At 37.2% G+C, this 18,602-nt stretch overlaps 4 protein-coding genes across 4 annotated transcripts; 3 read left to right on the plus strand and 1 right to left on the minus strand.

Moving 5' to 3' along the window:
• Positions 1–573: 573 nt before the first annotated feature.
• On the plus strand, positions 574–753 carry PKNH_1431350 (conserved Plasmodium protein, unknown function; the record flags this gene model as incomplete). Its single annotated transcript, XM_039113652.1, has 1 exon — positions 574–753. The coding sequence occupies one exon, from the start codon at positions 574–576 to the stop codon at positions 751–753; it is 180 nt and encodes a 59-aa protein (XP_038970023.1).
• Positions 754–4,134: 3,381 nt separating this feature from the next.
• PKNH_1431400 (asparagine-rich antigen, putative) lies at positions 4,135–7,806 on the plus strand (the record flags this gene model as incomplete). The annotated part of the gene is made up of 1 exon (XM_002262161.1): positions 4,135–7,806. One exon carries the CDS (start codon positions 4,135–4,137, stop codon positions 7,804–7,806), a length of 3,672 nt encoding a protein of 1,223 aa, XP_002262197.1.
• A 958-nt stretch (positions 7,807–8,764) lies between these two features.
• On the minus strand, positions 8,765–11,080 carry PKNH_1431500 (conserved protein, unknown function; the record flags this gene model as incomplete). The annotated part of the gene is made up of 1 exon (XM_002262162.1): positions 8,765–11,080. One exon carries the CDS (start codon positions 11,078–11,080, stop codon positions 8,765–8,767), a length of 2,316 nt encoding a protein of 771 aa, XP_002262198.1.
• Positions 11,081–11,921: 841 nt separating this feature from the next.
• On the plus strand, positions 11,922–17,122 carry PKNH_1431600 (WD repeat-containing protein, putative; the record flags this gene model as incomplete). The annotated part of the gene is made up of 9 exons (XM_002262163.1): positions 11,922–12,024; positions 12,182–12,283; positions 12,451–12,663; positions 12,800–13,079; positions 13,295–13,620; positions 13,900–16,008; positions 16,293–16,527; positions 16,679–16,819; positions 16,963–17,122. 9 exons carry the CDS (start codon positions 11,922–11,924, stop codon positions 17,120–17,122), a joined length of 3,669 nt encoding a protein of 1,222 aa, XP_002262199.1.
• Between the last annotated feature and the right edge of the window lie 1,480 nt (positions 17,123–18,602).

Below are 18,602 nucleotides of genomic sequence, written 5' to 3' on the forward strand. Positions count from 1 at the left end.
ACAATTTTCTCAGGAATTATTTTGCAGCGCGTAAGTTTTGCTTGGCAGAATTTTATTTTATGCAATTTTTCATTCCTTTTTTGCTGTGCATTTTTTTCACAACTGTTTTTATTTCATCCAAACTCGACATAACGTGTAACTCATTTTATTTATTTTATTTTATTTATTTATTTTTTTTTTTTGCCCTCCCCAACCATTTGCCCATTTGCCATTTGCCCATTTCCATTTACCCGTTTGCCATTTACCCATTTGCCATTTACCCATTTATAAATGTAACCAGGCTGAATGGCCAAAATTTTACACGTGAACGAAAATAATCGGCCCAGTTTTACCATCAAATTGTCGCTGTTTCCGTATCCTCGTTGGAATAGCAAAATTGGTGGAGCAAATTTCACACACTGCATATAAACTCTCATTTCGCCTGCATCGCATGTTTATGTAAAAATATTACACAACAGAGTGTCTGTATACACCCAAGAACATACATGTATATATTTTCATAGCTGCGTGGCATACCAGAAAAAGGACCTACGTAGGATAACATTAACATCTTCAACGAAGAGAAAGAAAAAAATGGGAGCCCTATGTCACACCTTTTTCACCATGCTGAGGGACCTTAGAAATTTGTACAAACCGTACACGGCCTTTTCCTTTTTATTTTTCCCTTGTGCCATAAACGTATATGGTATTTATAAATTCAATAATTTGGAGTCCCTATCCAACAAAGAAGTAGCTCAGGCCAATGTGAAATGAAGGAAGTAGAATGAGAGGGGTATGCGAAAAATCAAAAATGGTTAAGTTTTTCAGAAGGATGTAGAAAAAAAAAAATGACTGAGAAAAGAGCCATTCTTTCATCCTCATTTCTACACAAGGGAGATATCAACAGCGCAGGGGAGTATGCACATGTGCATGTGTGTATACAAAGACGCACAAGTCGTTAGACATATATTAAACGCAGAAGATAATTTTGAACGCTTTACCATTTGGAAATTGCTAACAAGGATGCGAAGGAATGAAGGAACTAAGGCGAAATTCAGGATCACGAGTTAGCGCTTAAATCACATCTCAGCGTAGTAGAAAAAAAAAAAAAAAAAAATGAACACATGAACTTGAGAATGCCCAAACTGCGCATATAAGGGAACAATATTTCTCTGCCTAGAGCGAAAAAAATGCGTAATAATATATATACGCTTTTGTATGTTTACACACGCGTGCATACCCCTTAAGTGAAATAACTTTTGCACACCTCTGGTAAGCGCGTATTTGTGCACATTTACACGCTTTTTTTTTTAAATATAGTCCCGTCTATTAGCATTACGAGGCGACCCCGTAGCGATTCCAGATGGTTACCCTACATGTATGTGTGTATGCTCTTCACCGCCCCCATCTTGGAATTTTTTTTTCAGTTTTTATATTTTTAAAGGATAAGATGGATATCCCTAAAACGTACGTCCACCTAACCTATGGCAATACATACACCATGCGCAACTAACCTTAAGTGGAAAATAGTGAATCATTAGGCACGTGTATGAAATAGTAGAATTGTGCACCCATGCCCATGCAGGCGAGCGTACCGCATGTTCACATGCAGACAGTGATTCAGACACCGATACGGACACTGGTGTGTATACTGTTGTGTGCACCTCGTCGTAGATATCCATGATGCACGGAGTTTTCTTGGCCCCGTCGTGAACAATCTAGATTATCACTCACATTATATCACTCTATATTTATCAGTCGATTGCCATCATATTTAAAGGGTACGATATTTGCAGGGCAGGTTAAGGTATATATCTGGGAGAAATGTCAACGGGATATGCACCTGTACATAACTATTCCTATTCACGCATACATAATTTAAACGGAGCTTAGTATAAAAAATGCTCCCTTTTGAAATAGGTGTACATAGAGAATAATGAAAAGTTGGAACATAACGATAGGATAACACCAACAAGTTAATGTGTACGCTTATATCTATACATAACTATTTGCTTATGTATATTATGCAGTTCGAAGCGCTTTAACTAGTATTCCTTTGTAAAGAGGGATTCGTTGAGAAACTGGTGAAACGTCAACTCTGTATCCACCTACCAATAGCTACACACCTACACCGTCCAGTAACACCTATATATATATATATATATATATATATATATATATATATATATATATATATATATAACCGTGGGGGAAGAGGACCAAGTGTCGAAAGCCTCTCAACATGCGCAGATGCAAAAACAGAATAATGCGTGTTTTTCCTGCACAATATCCTCTTTGGAGTTCTTAAAGCTAGAACTGCATCCCAAACATAAGGATGAGCGGATGAGTGAGAACAGTTGTACAAAGGGTTCATCATATAGTGCCACCACAATACGCACTAGCTATCAACAAGCGAATAGAGAAGCTAAACACCAATATTATTGTTTAATTACGCCTGTTCTGCGCATTACATTTTATGTAGTTTTTCTTTACGTGTTAGTTCCATGTTGGAGATTCTCCCATTCACATGTTTAACGTGAAATCCGCATGTAGCATAGAAAATAATATAGGGACTTTAAATTTTAAGTGCAAGTAACTGAAATAGAGAGATACATTTTTTTTTCTTCTTTTTTTCTTTTTGGTTGTACTGCCGTAGAAATTATGTTGCATTCCCCTCGTTGCGCAGAAATAGGCTATTATTACGACTGTTACTACCACGCTACAGTAGTGCATCCTACATAACCTTCACTTTTGCTCATCCATCACCAAAAAGTATGTGCTTTAAGTGACCACTTCCAAGTATATCATACGACGCATTTGCAAGGGATTTGCCTAGAACATGTGAGCGTCGTTCATTTCGCAATTCCGTAGTTTGCTTATCCTGCATTTGCTCATTGTCACATTGACGCATTTCACTGGAAATTGCGCATTTAACACTTCTCCGATCCTTTTAGCCATTCGTCCGCGCATACATCGGACACTTTACTGATTTTTGGCCCTACCATTTTGCCTCTTCTTATTTTTGGGCCTTTCCCATTTTTCATGGTGAAGTGGCCTTATGCACCCTGATTCCTTATCCCAACAGCTTTGCACGATTGCCTTTTCACACCTGTGTAATTGTTTTTTATTGTACAAACACATATGTACCCCACCTCTTCCCTACAGTGCTTAGTGATGATAGGGGAGGGTTATTCTGCCTTATCCTTAAATTTCCATACGAGATTATATAAGAAAAATTTTTTTTTTTTCTTTTTTTTTCCAATTTGAAAAATATCCAGCTTTATTCGCAAATTTGTGATTTTTATTTCTCCCCTTTTGTGCTAATTAATGATGTGTTATGCGTATACAAAAGTATATTTGTTTGCATGAGAAAACGTACGTGCATATATGCATACCTTTGGGTGTACACATATGTGTACACATACGTTAGGCTTTTTTTTTTTTTTTTTTTCTTGTAACTTACATTTTCAGTAGAATGTCTTTCATTTTTTTTCGGTGAAATATTTTTTATGAAAAATATTTATCACGATATTTAATCAGTCTAATTCTTTCACTTTGAAATACAGCCGAAAGGGAAAAAAAAAAAAAAAAAAAGGCGATTCAAAACTATGCATTTTACATACGAAGGAAGATGAGCACACAGAGTGTTACACGAATGCGCATATAATCTCAACAGGTTAGCTGAGCACATTTTTTTTTTTTTTTTTTCCTTTTTAAAAAAAGCGAGCAATTATAATGATACGCAACATAATGATGTGCAACGTAATGATGCGTATCATAAATCCATAGAACACGAAAAAGTGCAACCTAATCAAATAAATTGTATGTACAATGTGAGCTTTAAAAACAGTAAAAAAATTAGTGTAGTACAATTTGGACGTGTTAGCAACCGTAGCATAAAATTAAGGTGCACTTATAACGCACGTACACATTGATGCTTACACGCATAAACTTACACGCATACACAGATGAAATGATTGCTCATATATATATACATATATGTACACCCTTTCATAGTGTATATATACTTTAATGAAAAGAGGATTATATAACTATTGGAAGAAACTGTGAAGAGACCCTTTTATTTAACTAAAATGTTAAACTAGGAAAAGGAAAAAAAATAAAGAAAAAAAAAAAAAAAAAAGGGATATGAATATGGATAGTTATAATGCTAATGAAGAGAAGAATTTGAATTTCATAACCCATAAGAACAGTTATGATGAAAATATGAATTCTAGAAGTAGAAAAAGTAGTTTTATTGAATTCCAGTATGATAGGGTTGTAAATAATGTGCTAGGATTATTCAAGAAACAGAACAAGCAAAGGTTTCTGTCAACGTCATCTGCCTTACGCAATGACATGCATGAACAAATTTTATGCTCTCGATTATTCTTAGATTTATGTGAAGATAGAGAAATACTTTTACACAAAATATTAAAAAAAATAAATATTTTGAATTTAATTTATTTTCGCTTTTTAAAAGAATCTGACATCGATGATGTATTCGATTTGCACAACGAGCTTTTTCCTGTAAAGTATCAGTCCGATTTTTACTTCAGCATTTGTAACTTTGCCGATGATAAAGTGATAGACGACGAGGTTACCAGGATCGTCGAGAAGATTTCCCGCTCTCTCAGAAGCAATGCTGGAGCCAAACGGCACAGCGGCAACGCTAACCAATCCAGCGGAGCACTCCCTGAGGAGAAAAATGAAGAGGCGGTAAAAGTGCGCGGCGTCTCTCCGTCAAGTGACGACGATCATAAAGTGAAAAGAAAGCAAGTCGGGGAAAAAGTGGATACTGACAAAAATTCAAACTGTAAAGACGAAGATATAGACAACATTTCAAATAAAAAAATAGTGAATTCGGAAGATTACAATTCGTCAAATCGTTCCGTGGACACGAATAATGATGAAAAAAGAAGAATAAATAAAAAGTGGAAGGAAGAAGAAATATTCTCCATAGGTGCCTTCCTTCCCTTTTCATTCATTGATTATATAAACAGTGATCATATTACAAAATTACTGAAAAGTAAATCGATAGAAAAGGTTAGTGAAAAGGAGATCCTTCTGGATTATATCAAATTTATTGATGATGCTAATAGGTTACGTAGTGGTGCAGGAGACGAGAATTCGGCACACATTTCCCAATCGGTGGATAATGCGCAGTCAGTCGACACCACCCATTCGGATGATCCCTTCCAGTCGGATGGCCACAGTCATGTTCAGTATGCTAGGGGCTCCGCTTCAGAGAGCAGAACAAATAACAGAAGAAGGTCGTCCAGTAACCTAGACACCAAGTCAAGCAATTCGACAAACCCATCTGCTAAATGTTTGCCCACAATTTGTTTCTCGCAAAGCACACAGAATGATTCCCCTTGGAGGAAAACTGAACAAAAAATATATAGCCATAATAAGCATAAGGATAGCAAGCACGTCGCTAGTAAAAATGCAAAGAATGTCACGCCGCACAATTTGGCTACCCATGAAAATGGACAAAATATATGTAGGTACAATGGAACTCACCTAGAAGAATATATAAAAAAAAATGAAATCTTAAAAGAGGAGGATTGCCGTGTAGAACATAAAAAGGATAACCATTCGAATGACAAAGTGGATGATAAAAATACAGATAGAAGTAATATCCTCAAAAAGGAGGAGTACATTAAAAAGTACCCCCCATCAGCGGATGAAACAGAGAAGGATACGAATTGTAACGAAGCACACAACCGTAATAATAGCAACATTTGGGTATCTTCCCTCCAGAAAGACAAAGGCGTGGAGAGCGGCGAAAAGGGGAAGAAGCACGGTAATTCGCAGCTCAACAGTTACCTAGACAATCTTCAGAACAACATGTATGATGATAATAATACGAACATTCAAAATATTTACAAACAATTGAAGGAAAAGAACATAGAATATGAAGAGAGACGTAACCCATTTTTTGGGACAGAGAATGTGATAAGTCGATTGAGAGATAAAATATGTTTAAGCAAAGAAACGCTCAATTTGTACAATCGTAATAAAAAGAGAGTGAAAAGTAATTACCTCATCGGATGTGTGTCAAATCTGATAAATTATCAAGACGCTAGAAACGAAAAGGATTTTATCAACATATATAACCATTTTAAGAAAAAATCGAATAACTCAAAAAAGGGAAAGAACTACTTAAAATATGTGTACGATTCGTCTTTGAACTTTTTAGAGAATTATATCCCGCTAGATAAAAATGGAAATTTCAGCGGGAGGGAGAAGACCGCAAGTATCTTCCCATCGAATAATCTGAAAAAGACTGATCAAAGTGAACAACCCAAAGGAAATACACTCCACACAAATGGCAGAAATGATAAAATGAAAACAGAGTCGAGTTATATGCTAAACGAAAATGATGAAGAGGTACCTAAATGCTCCTCGCATATGTTAGATCAGGAAAAAAAGAAACTAATACATCTACACAACGTGCTAAACGACTTATCCGTTTTGCGAACGCAATATGTTAATAAAGATACAAAATTTGAAAAGAAATTATATGAAGAAATTTACATGAATGAAAATATCAAAACGATAAGCAAAAAATATATTAAAAAAAAAATTAACAGTATTTACATTTTGACAGTGGGAATAAGTGAGTACTTTAGGGGACTAAATTTAGCTTCCTACCTCATTGAATATACTGTGTTTTATTTCTACTTTATTATTTACAGAATATTTCTGTACAAGAGTAAATTTTATTGCTACATTGATAACGATATGTTTTATAGCATTTCTAGTAGCCATCTAGGTGATCAGCAGCAGAACGATTTTTTCGACGAGGGTTTACTCACGGACAACTCGTCGGATGATTTCTACTCCATCGTGAGTGATGAAAAATCATTCTCCGATAGGGAATACAAGATGAAGGGCATAAATGGAAAGGAAGACATGTTCTTGGGGGAAACAAGGAACTGTCTTGACGAGGAAAGGAAACAATCCGATGGGGTATTAAGTGGTCCTACTAGAATTTTTCACGAACAGTTGGAGGAACAGAAAAACGAAAATATATGGGCCAATCTGAATGATTCTTTGCGGAAAGAAAATTTTGTCAATGATAAAATGGATGACGAGAACAACGAAATGGTATCCAATTTAAAAAATAAGTCTACCCCTTTTGGTAATTATCCAATTCAGTTTAATGCCTGCCAAACGGACGAACATGGGAATACCAGAAGGGAGAGTAATGAAATGGGAGAAAGGGACCCATTCAATTTTAAAACGTACAAAATAAATAACTTGAATAGTCACGCCCATCATGGAAATAAACGGAAAAACAAATGGAGTACAGAAAAGTCCAAAAATTATAGCATTTCGAATGGAGTTCTGAGGGAGTGTTACAAACAAATAATACTGAATGATTACTTGCACCACCTGTATGTTATCATTCAAAATAAGAACGCGGAAATGTTACCAGAGAAGGAGACACAAAAGGGAGAAGCGCAAAAAACAGATCCTTTTCCTGCGTTCTTAAAATTCCCCTTATTTAAAAATCCCCTGTATAGCTCAGGCCTTAACAATAAAATGCTGGATTTTTTTTTAAACAATTTTTGTGCCTTCAATTTAAAAGATAGACCATTTTTTCACCTAAAAAATGCGAATGCAAGAAAACCTTGCTTGGATTATAATGATGATGATGTATCCCTGCCTCTGTATATATACCTACATGTCATAGATTATAACAAAGCGGCCATAAATTTGTACAACAAGCTAAACTTCGATTATATTTGCACGTATGACAATTTTTATGATATAAACAAAATGACATTTTCTTCCTTTTTGTATTCATATTTCTTTTAGCTCTCAATTTGTTCTGAACGCGTGCCGCTGAATTTGTGTGTCTGTCTGTTTCTTCCTACGCCCATGTGTTATGCTTTATTTGCAACGTGCATCGCGGAATGCGCTAAAATAAAAAAAAAAAAAAAAATTGCAATGCGGCATACATATTAGCAAGCTGTGCAAATTGCCCTCTGTATTTGCCACTACCTCACCCTTCCAAGCTTTCACAATTTATACGTTACATGTTACAAATTTTTTAAGGACAAATTCAAAGCAGGTAATGTCAAAAAGGAGATTAAACCTTTTTAAGTACAAACCCAGCTGGATTATTTTTTTTGTTATTTTCATTCGTTTTATTTTATTATTATTTTTTTTTTTTATTAACATTTCTCTGTCACTAAAATAGTTTATACGTACCCGCTTATGCATGTGCCTGTAATATGTATTTGCTTATTGATACATTGCATGTGTGGGTAACGCCCCTTCGATCTGCTTTCCAACCACTTTGTCCCTGTACAGAACATGTGTCCACGTGGTACAAATGATGCTTAACGCATTCTATAACTACAACGCCTTTCGAAAAGCAAAGTCTTATCGTTTAAAAAGCATCACACAGTGTATGTGTGTGTGTGTGTATGTATGTATGTCTGCATTACCAAATGAACATTCACGAAAAAAACAAAACAAAACCTTCACCTCAGGGAAGAGAGGGCTTTCATGCACGTAGGACTAGCGCTAAGGTGCGACATAAGCAGTTGCAAAATAGCGAAACAGAATAAGAGCATAACGGCTAAACAGAGTTACGGTGAAGCTGTATAATCAAAAAAAAAAAAAAGAGAAAAATGTAGGATAAAGGGTCCCACTGGGGAATGCGTTTAATGGGAAGTAAGGCGTATGTGTGCTTACCGGAGAAGTGTCACCTATGTTTCCTCTTCTCCTTTTTCTTATTTTCCTCCATTACATTTTAGATGCTAAAAATTCAGAGGTAAATGTCCGGAGACACTACGGGAGGGGGTGCAATCGCAGCCGGCCCACAAATGATGGAACTACACTTGGAGAATTTTGTGCGCTGCAAAACTGAACTGAGATAGTTCATTTTTTCTTCGTCACTTGGACAATTCGCAAAGGCATCATGGCAAATGAGAATTTCACTGAAGCCTTCTTTTCTCAAGTGCGTGATTTTATTTTCTCGGAAATGTCTTTCCGCATTTTGCTGATACAGTGGATATAATTTCCATCCATTCTCCCACTCCAGATAAATTTTGTAGAAGGGATCACATATGTGCAGAACATAAGGACCATGGATGAATGTGATAAATTCATAATTTAGCATTTTCATATATTTCTTTAAAATGTAAATTTCTTTTTCTCCTTGCATATTTTTGTTAACGCTACATGGAAGAGTCCGAATTTTTTGAAGAAAGTTTTTATAATCACTCGGGAGAAGGCAGTATATATTTTTGAAGTCGTGTAACAGGTGCATTTCGATGAGTTTTAGGTTGAAGAGGAGGTTGTCCCCCTTGTGCGTTTTCGCCTTGTCTTTGCAGGTGCTCTCACTGTGGGGTGTTTCCCTGTCGCATTTTTCACCTTCCCCGTTTTCACGTCCAAATATTACGCTGGGGTTCTTTTCCCCGGGAGATGTTTTGCTGCATCTCATCAGCTCCTGTTCAAATGAAAACATTTTCTCCGCTGTGGAGTGAAAATGCCCTGGCGGGGCTACATTATCAGTGCCCTTTTCAGGTGACCCTTTAACATTGGTGTAATCATGTGGAAGTTTGCTTCTCCCTCTTGAGGTGTCTCTCACTGGAAATTTTATATCATTTCCTCGTGTGACCCTGCCGTCAAATGAGTTGAAGTTTTCCAGTACGTTATTTATCATTTGTTCGTCATGCGGGGTCTGGGAAGTAGGCTTGGGAGTGACTCCCCCTTTGCCTGATTTCCCCTGGTGGAGGGAAGTTGCTCTGTGGACATTCCCTTTGAGAGGCCCCTTTCTAACTTTCATAAATTTGTTTAAATGACTAAAGGTGATGAGTATATTTCTTTGGGATATCATTTTCCACTGTACCATTTTTTTAAACAAGCTAACAACATGACCGACTTGATTGAAGCTGGCAATTTTTTTCGCATATATGACGTTAATTTTGTAAGTAAATTTTTCAGAGTGAATAAATAAGGGAACGACGGGTAAAACTTGGCACATGGCTTCACAAGGCAACTGGGAAAGTTTATTAACAATATGAATAAGTAAAATTTTTACAAAAGTTTTGTCCACATAACTGAGATAATACGAATTCATCAATATTAAGTATAAATGGTAGGTCCTTATTTTTTTTATCCTTTTGATAATTTCAAAACTTAAATTGTTCAAATATCGCTCATTCACAAATTTGCTTTTATTGTATCCATAAAAAATTCGACACAAATAATGGTCGTTCAGAATGTTCACATTTTGAAGAAAAAAAATGGATAACAAATGAAATATATTTTTTACATGTTCGTTGCACACAAACTCATTAGACGCTTCCATGTTCCTGTTCTGGACATTGGTATATATAAATATGTTGTCCCTTCTGAGTGAGTTGTCTATATCATTCTTTCCATTCCCTTCACATTTTTTCACATTTTTTTTCTCGTTTAAGGATGTGTACTTTTTAATTAACATGTGTCCATTTTTATCACCATCATTGTAGCCACAACTTTGGGGGAAAGAAGAGCAACCGCTGTCGCCATAGTTTTCCCGCTTTGTCTTCAAAAAAAAATATGAATTAATGTAACAAATGTTTAAATAAACCTTTACCAAATCGTGAATGTCGAAAAAAGGTTTCTTTGGAATGTTTTTCACCCCCTCCTGATAACACTCTGGATTTAATATATTTTTTTTATTTTGTTGAAAATCAGTAGAAATGCAATTTACACTATTTAGCACTAAGCTGTGCAAATCTTTCATGGTCGAATTTAGGAGGTGCAATTTTAGTAACTTATTCTTACTGCAGTATCCTAGATAGTATAGCACTTGCCTGTTATTTAAATTTTGCAAATTTAAATTTTCAAAATTGGGAGAAAAATTTCCCTGAAAATGGAACTCATTTCCGCATTTCTCATTTGTGTCCCCAGACTTATTTGGAAATTTAGCATTTGACTGATTTGCACTGTTGAAGAAAAAAATTCCCTTCCTTATGCTTCTTCTCTTTTCGAGTTTGAGGAATCCAATTTTTAAGACAAACATTTCGTCGCCAACCGTGGTGATTCCTTCGCCGAGGATGCGGCGTACATGTGTTAGGGGCGCGCACAGCATCGCATAGGAAAATGTCCGCGTCCACGTGAAGCATATGCATGTTTAGCCAATTTGCTTTCTTTTTTTTTTTCGTTCACTTAAATTATTGTTTCTTTTGTATTTATTTAAACTTGCATTTTTTCCTACTATCCGATGTTGCGTACCAAATGTGGAGGAGCTGTATTTTTATAGCTCTACAAATTGGGAACTTTTCATTTTGTGATTTCCGCGTGTGCTTTTTCGCTCCACTGCTTCGGCATCTACATCCTGCTTTATTTCCTTCGCTCACGTCAATTTTTCGCCATCACTGTAATTACTGCTATTATTGTCATTTTTTCTTTTTCTCTGCCCCCATTTGTTATTTTTTCCTTTTTTCTCCGCATATTATTCGCACGTGGCACGGTAATTTAAAAAAGGCTACAAAAAAAAAAAAAAAAAAAAAAAAATTGTAGCAATTTTTTGGACCGTTTTACGCGTTGCTTGCATGCTGGAGTATAGAAAATTGCAGGCGAATTTCAGCGTGACACATTTAAGCCTCTGCCTCCTTCGAGGGAAGGAACGCCCCAAGGAGGAAATGGGCACATTGCCAAAATTGCTGAGAGAAAACGCGCATGAATTGAACGCCCCATTCTAGCGCTTTTATTCCACTTTTAACACTAAAGTGGTGAAAACTTCAACACCCTCCCAGTTTCAGACCTACAGAAAGTTCCCTCCCCAAGTGCTGAAAGCGCACTAGTTGTATACATAGGCATGTGCAGAAGGACATATGCACAGAGGCATATACGTAACTGCACACGCAGGTGCATGTGCGCAGGCACATCCTCTTTTACCAGGACACCCCGGATAAAGAACTAGTGGAACGATGGCGACGACCGAGGAAGGATTTAGCACCATGAAAAAAATCAAAAGCAACATGAGCAAAATTTGCTTCAATAGGTCCAACAAGCTGAACGGAGATTTTAAGGGTCAGAACGGAAAGAACAAAAAAAAAAAATAAAATAAATAATAAATTAATATTACTAAGGGTATACATGAACAGAAATGTGCACATGAAAAAAAAAAAAAAAAAAAAAAAAGACTAACATAAAGGTGTCCCTCCTTTTTGTTTGCTCCTTTTTAAAGATGACCAAATTGAAATAATCCTGGACAACAAGAACATAACGCCCAAGCCGATATACTTCAATTTTCAAGAAGCAGAAACGAAGAAATCTTTCGACCAAATAGGTAAAGCTCTCTCATCTCTTCTTCGATGGAGTGTATCTTGCGGGGCCACAGAACGAAGAGAACACATCCATAACTCACACTAGCACATGTGTATTTTTGTGATTTCATCTGCTCGTTTGTATCACTCTCACCGACACGTGTAACGGTTCTTCCTTTCCACTCGCCAGACTACTTACTTAAGCAGTTCGATGACAAAAATGAATTTATCGACGAAAAGGGAAACACAACAAAAGAGACCGATGAAGCTAATCACACAGGAGATATAATTGATGGAGAGCCAAAACGTGATGTGGGGGGAAATGATTCCGTGGTAGGAGATGATCAGGAAGCGGGACCAAAAGTTATTCAGTACGAAGAGGATTTTGCAAAATCCTACAATGGTAAGTTAATATCCTACTTTTGGGTCAGAGACGCGAATTGTGGAGCATTTTTTGGGCATTCCCCTGTACTGCTACTGTGCGGTCTCTTGACTTCTTCCTTCCGAAGTGCAATAATGTTCCGTTCGCACCTGCACAGAAATCCGGCTCAGCGAATCAGAAACGATCATCCTGCTGAACATTCCGAATATGATAAACGACACGGAGGAGGAAAAAGCGGCCACCGAAGAAAAAAATCAAAGATACGAAAAACTGATAAAAAATGACGAAAGCAATTACATAAACAAAACCATGCAGACATTAAATGTGTTCCGAAAGAACAAGGACGTCTTTGTTTCCACCATCAACAAACAGAACAAAAGTTCCCAGACCAATTTACACGAACTGCACAAGTTAACCATAAGGAACCCATCGGACATGTTAAGAGGAAAAAAAAAAAAAAAAAAAAAAGAAAAATATATCACTCTAAGGGCTTCTCTGCATTAGGCAATTAGGAAATTCTGCGCAATGATGAAACACCACATGCCCCGATTAACAGCCACATAAAAAGTAGCAATGACGTCCGTCTCATCTGCACTTCGCCGCCTCACCAAGTGCACCGACTTGTTTTTTCTCTCCCTCCGTGCATGTACAGATCGGAGCTGCTGCACAAGAAATTTTTGAAATATAGAAACAAAAAGCTGAAAAAAATCATGGACGAGTACGGAGACTCACTGAACATTAACGAAAGAGTCATTTTGAAGAAAAACATGTGGGTTCAGGTTGTTGATAAAAATGTAGTAGATAACAAGCAGACGACGATTATACCAAAATCGTTTTATAAGTCCAAGAAAAATAATACGTCCCTTTTTAATACTCTCTTTTCCACAAAAAATATGTCTCGAACATTGTCAAATAAAAGTAGAACATTCAGAACTAGGAGCAAATTTAAAAATATGAAAACGATGAAATTTTTAACAAGTAAGGAGAATTCTTACGTGGTTCGGCTCTCTCTATGTGTGATATGTGTCCGTGTTGAGAAGTGGTGTGCTGCTCATGTTAAATAGGTGGATACACCCACCTATACACTGAATGGTTTTCCTAAATTTGTGCAAAACTGACCGGGAAAAAAGGGAACCCTCCCTCAACGTGCGTCACGCAGTGTATTACGTACGCGTGTTACATTTCATGTTTTACACTTCATGTGCCACATGACGGGCGTCCCATGTTCTCTTTTTTTTTTGCTTTCCATTTTCAAAGGCAGCTTCAGCGAGGACGAATATCTAATCAAGTCGATAATCAAAAAGAAGAGGGAGCAAGCGGAAGCGTCTCCGGAAAGGCCAGAAGACAATGAAGGCAGCGCAAATTTTATTCCATGGAAAATAAACAACCAGAAAAAAAATTTAAACAAGGGATCCTTTGTGGATATATTAAAAAATATGGAAAAATACGTAGTACAGAATGTGTACTATTATGAGCAACTGCTGTACAAGAATATCCATCTGAGTTACCTAAATGATATGAGAAAAAATAACAAAGTGAAAATGTTCGACGGGGAGAACTACGACGCCCTCACAAACCCAAACATTAACTACAAGAAAAAAAAGACGATCATCAGGATGAAAATAAAAATTAATTTGAAAAAGGCAATTAACTTTTACAAAATCAACAAATGCGCTGATATTGCTAGTGAGGAAGAGATGCATGAGGAGAGAAGTGCACCCCCCCTGAAAGGAGACCCTCAGTGGGTAACCCACTTGGACCTACTCAAACGAGTAGCTGTTCTGTCCAAGAGGAAGAAGAAAAATATAAGGCGACAAATTTCAGCTGGAAAATTGAGGACACAAATTAGAAGAAAGGCAGCAAGGAGAAGAACCGGAAAAGGGGTTCGCAGTAAAGTGTCAAACCAAGCGGAAGACCAGACGGAAAGGACAGCTGAAATGCAGGTAGTTGAAAAAAATGCACCCGAACCAGTGTACAATGCAAATGAAACGAATAAATGCGAAGATGACAAAACTGGGGGAGATCATCAAATTTTCGATATCATTGCAAATGAAGAAAGCAATGAAGATAAAATAAAAAAAATCAGCACGCTGATCCTAGATGATGTTTTAAAAAATGACTGCAATGATGAGAAAAAAAAACAAATTTTGGAAAAAGAAAATATAGAAAAAAGAAAAATATCATATGTGCTAAGGAAGAAAGAGAAGTTTACCTCCATTAGGGGGAATAGAATAAAATTCGTCTCGGAGGTCAGACAAGACGAGGGTATGTTCCTGTATAACGATGACGATCATTTCATGTACAAAGATCATATACAAAATGATTACAATGCGTACATGGAGGAATATACAGAACAGGGGGAAACAGAGAGGAAAGCGAATAATAACAACAGGCTGTATAAAATGAAGGGGAAAAAATACATCAAGAATATTTCCATTGATAAGCTGTTCCAATTTCATTATAGCAAATTAGAGAAAATTGTGACATCTATAGATACGAACAAATTTTATGAAGACTACATAACAGCTAGTTATTCGAGCACACTAGACATTGGAAGCTTCCAAAATAGCAAAGGGAACGTTGCTATTTTTAGTTACATCAACCCAACGTACCCACTAAGATTGTATGACGTAAATTCAAGTGTGCTAAAAATTATGTACTCGAACAATAATCCCAATCTCCTAGTTGCCACCTTGTCCAATGGACACATCAACATTTACGACACGAGAAATAGTGATCAATTACCTGTTTTGAAATCTACTAGCATAAAAAGTTATCACGATAACTGTTTTGAACCCATATATGACATCTGCTTCAAAAGTAACTACATCGCAAGTAATACGCAGGAAAGTATTTTCTACTCTGCACATGAAAATGGACATGTGTACCAGTGGACTATAGAGAAGGAATTAAAAAATAAAGAAATTTTATACTTGAAGAATAAAAAAAATGATTTATATCAAGGCCTCTCGTCAGTATTTGAAAATAAGAACTTGTCAAATAAACCTTTTAACTCTTCCCTAACATGTATTGACATAGATAATTACATGAATCACGATGAAGATTTTATCATCAGCACGATGGAGAAGGGGGATGCAAAGGAATTGGACCAGGAGCATATACGTTACGAAAATTCGGGGGATAACATTCCAAAGGGTGATATTCAGGAACTGAGGAAGGACGCGCCAAAGAACACAACTTCACATGAAGCAGGGGCCAACAAAACTGCGGCAATGGCAGATCCTGGCGAGGAACAATATGGGAAGCGCATATCTAGGGAAGAAGAATTACTAAACCATTACAAAAATATTACGGAAAATATTATTGATAGAAAAATAAAGCCAACTCACTCTTATTACTACCTCGGTAAGTACTGCACATAGGAGGGAAGGACCATCACATGTGTTGTCACTTGGGTGGATCTTTTTTTATACGCACTAAATTCCATGCACCTTCATGTAACCACGAGATATTCTACATAACATGCCCCCCCTGAATAAGTTCTTTTCTGTGTGCACCAATCTGCTACTTGAATCTGTCATACATATGACCCCACAATGGGACAATAATCTTTTGCGCAAACTGCGCAGATAGCCGAGAGGAACACATCTCAAAAGCTTTCTGACAACTTCCCCTTTGACTCAATTTAGGCTCAAAGAATGGAATAATATACAGGTGCAATAGTTGCTATCAGAAGTCGTACTTAAATTATTATGTAGCCCATTTCGGGGCTGTGAACAAAATAAAAATAAATGAATTCGACCACGACATTTTCCTAAGTGCCGGGGAAGACTGTACAGTAAAGTTGTGGCACAAATTCTCGAATAAGCAAATCACCACTTTTAAGTCGAAGAATTCATTCAGCTCCATCAACGACATACTATGGTTACCGAACATGCTAGCAAAGCGGTCCTTTGTGCATGCGACATATGCGCGGATGCTCGAGCATATATAAATAGATTTTCTCTATGTACAACTGCCGATGCTATGGGACAGCATTCATGCATATTATACCCTTCCCCTTTTTGTCACGCAGGATGCCCAACAATTCGACGTCCTTCTTCTGCTGCTCGGATGATGGCCGCGTGGAATTATGGGATTTCAATTTTTTGTCCAAGGACCCCTTGATCATTTTCTACCCCAACGTGGTTGAGGCGTCTAAAATTATATGCCTCAAGTAAGAGCCGGAGTGCGCGCCTTGGTAGTGTATCAGCAGTGTAACCCACACTGTATACGCGGGGCATACCCGGTGTGCAACACCCCATGTTTTTATTTTACATCCCATTGGCATGTTCCTTTTTCCAAATTTTTTTTGCGAAGGATGTTCAACAAGAAGGATATTTTACTGTGCGGGGATAACCTAGGAAACGTGTCGATGATCAAAATAAAAAATTTGGTGGACATGGGGTTAGGCGATTATGAGCAGAAGATGAAGTTGACGGACTGTCTCAAGTGTTTGGATACCTACGACTATTTCTGAGTGACCCCGCATGGGCGCCATATAGGGTATACACTTCTATTTGTCCGCGGGATGGTATATACGGCAATACTCACGGCAGTATGCACGAATACTTGAGTTGAACTATCACATTGCGCCTTATTTTACATATGAGTGGCATATAATAGCGAATTGCCCCTTAAGTTTATTTCCACCTTTGCGCAATATTCATTTTTTACTGGGCGCAACTGAGGCAGAAGAAAGAGCATGTTCCTCTTTGGCGCCTTTGCGCACGGTTGCCCGTGTTATGGCGCAATTATATTATATTAACTTAAATAAAAGAGCGAACAGTTTCGTGCGTAAGGGAATACATTACATGGGCATTCGCTTAGCTCAATTTTCCACCCCACGTGCGAATGCGCAGATATGTTTATATTTATGTGCCCATCCTTTATGTATCTATTTTGCTTCCGACATATGGCTCCCCTAGGAAATTATGTTTTCCCCAATTTGTAAGAAAATGTGAAAAAAAAAAGAAGAAAAAAACATGTATCCCAATATGATAAAACTACACAGCGAAATATGTCCTTCCAGGGAAAAACGTCATTTTATAAAATACTACTATTGGGAAAGAGCACAACAACTTTATCGAAGTATACATACACTTTACACTAAAAATATTGTCCAAACAATGTTCCCCTCCTCCCCAAACGAAAAAATTACAAAAACATTTATCTAGGAGCATTGGCCACGTACCCGAACGTGACCCTAACCTGCCTTTATTCAAATAGTGCAACCTTTTCCCCCACTTTTTTCATAGTAGTGCACATGCTATACAATTCTTTCATACAATTTCCCATTTGTACTTTTCTTCCTGAACAATGCACACAGAATACGTTTCATTTATTTTTATTTTTATTCTTTCCCCGTCAAGATTTCCCCAGATAGGAGTAACTCCGCCGTCCGATTGCCATAGTTTCCGGTTTCCCTCCTGCCATTCGGTCCCCGTCTGCGAGAAGTTTTTCCATTTCCCCCCCTAAAGCAGTTAAAGCTAACCCCGGAACCTTATTCCAATACCCTTGAAACCTTTATTCCTATACCCTAAAACATTATTCCAACACCCATAAAACTTTATTTAGCACCCCCCCAAACCTTCCTCCTAAACCCGGAATCTGACTTCTAATACCCCTAAAACCTTATTTCAACACCCTGATACCTTATTCTTATACCCTGAAACCTCCCTCCTAAACCCGGAATCTAATTCCTAACACCCGCAACTACTCATCATCCTCTCCCCCGCTCCCCCTTCCATTTTTTTTTTTTTTTTTTTTGTTTTTTCTCTTAAAAATTTTTCTTTTATTCCTTTTTCGAAAGTTGCCTCATAGATCTCATATCCTGTTCTCGTAAAAGTGTATGGACACCCGCGCGCCACAGCGAGGACTACATTACGGTTCCGCGCAAAATGTGTGGAAAAACGCTAAAAATGCATAATTAAAACTTAAAAAAAAAAAAAACAAAAGGA

The sequence above is a fragment of the Plasmodium knowlesi genome (genome assembly GCF_000006355.2).
Source record: "Plasmodium knowlesi strain H genome assembly, chromosome: 14".
Classification (NCBI taxonomy): domain Eukaryota; phylum Apicomplexa; class Aconoidasida; order Haemosporida; family Plasmodiidae; genus Plasmodium; species Plasmodium knowlesi.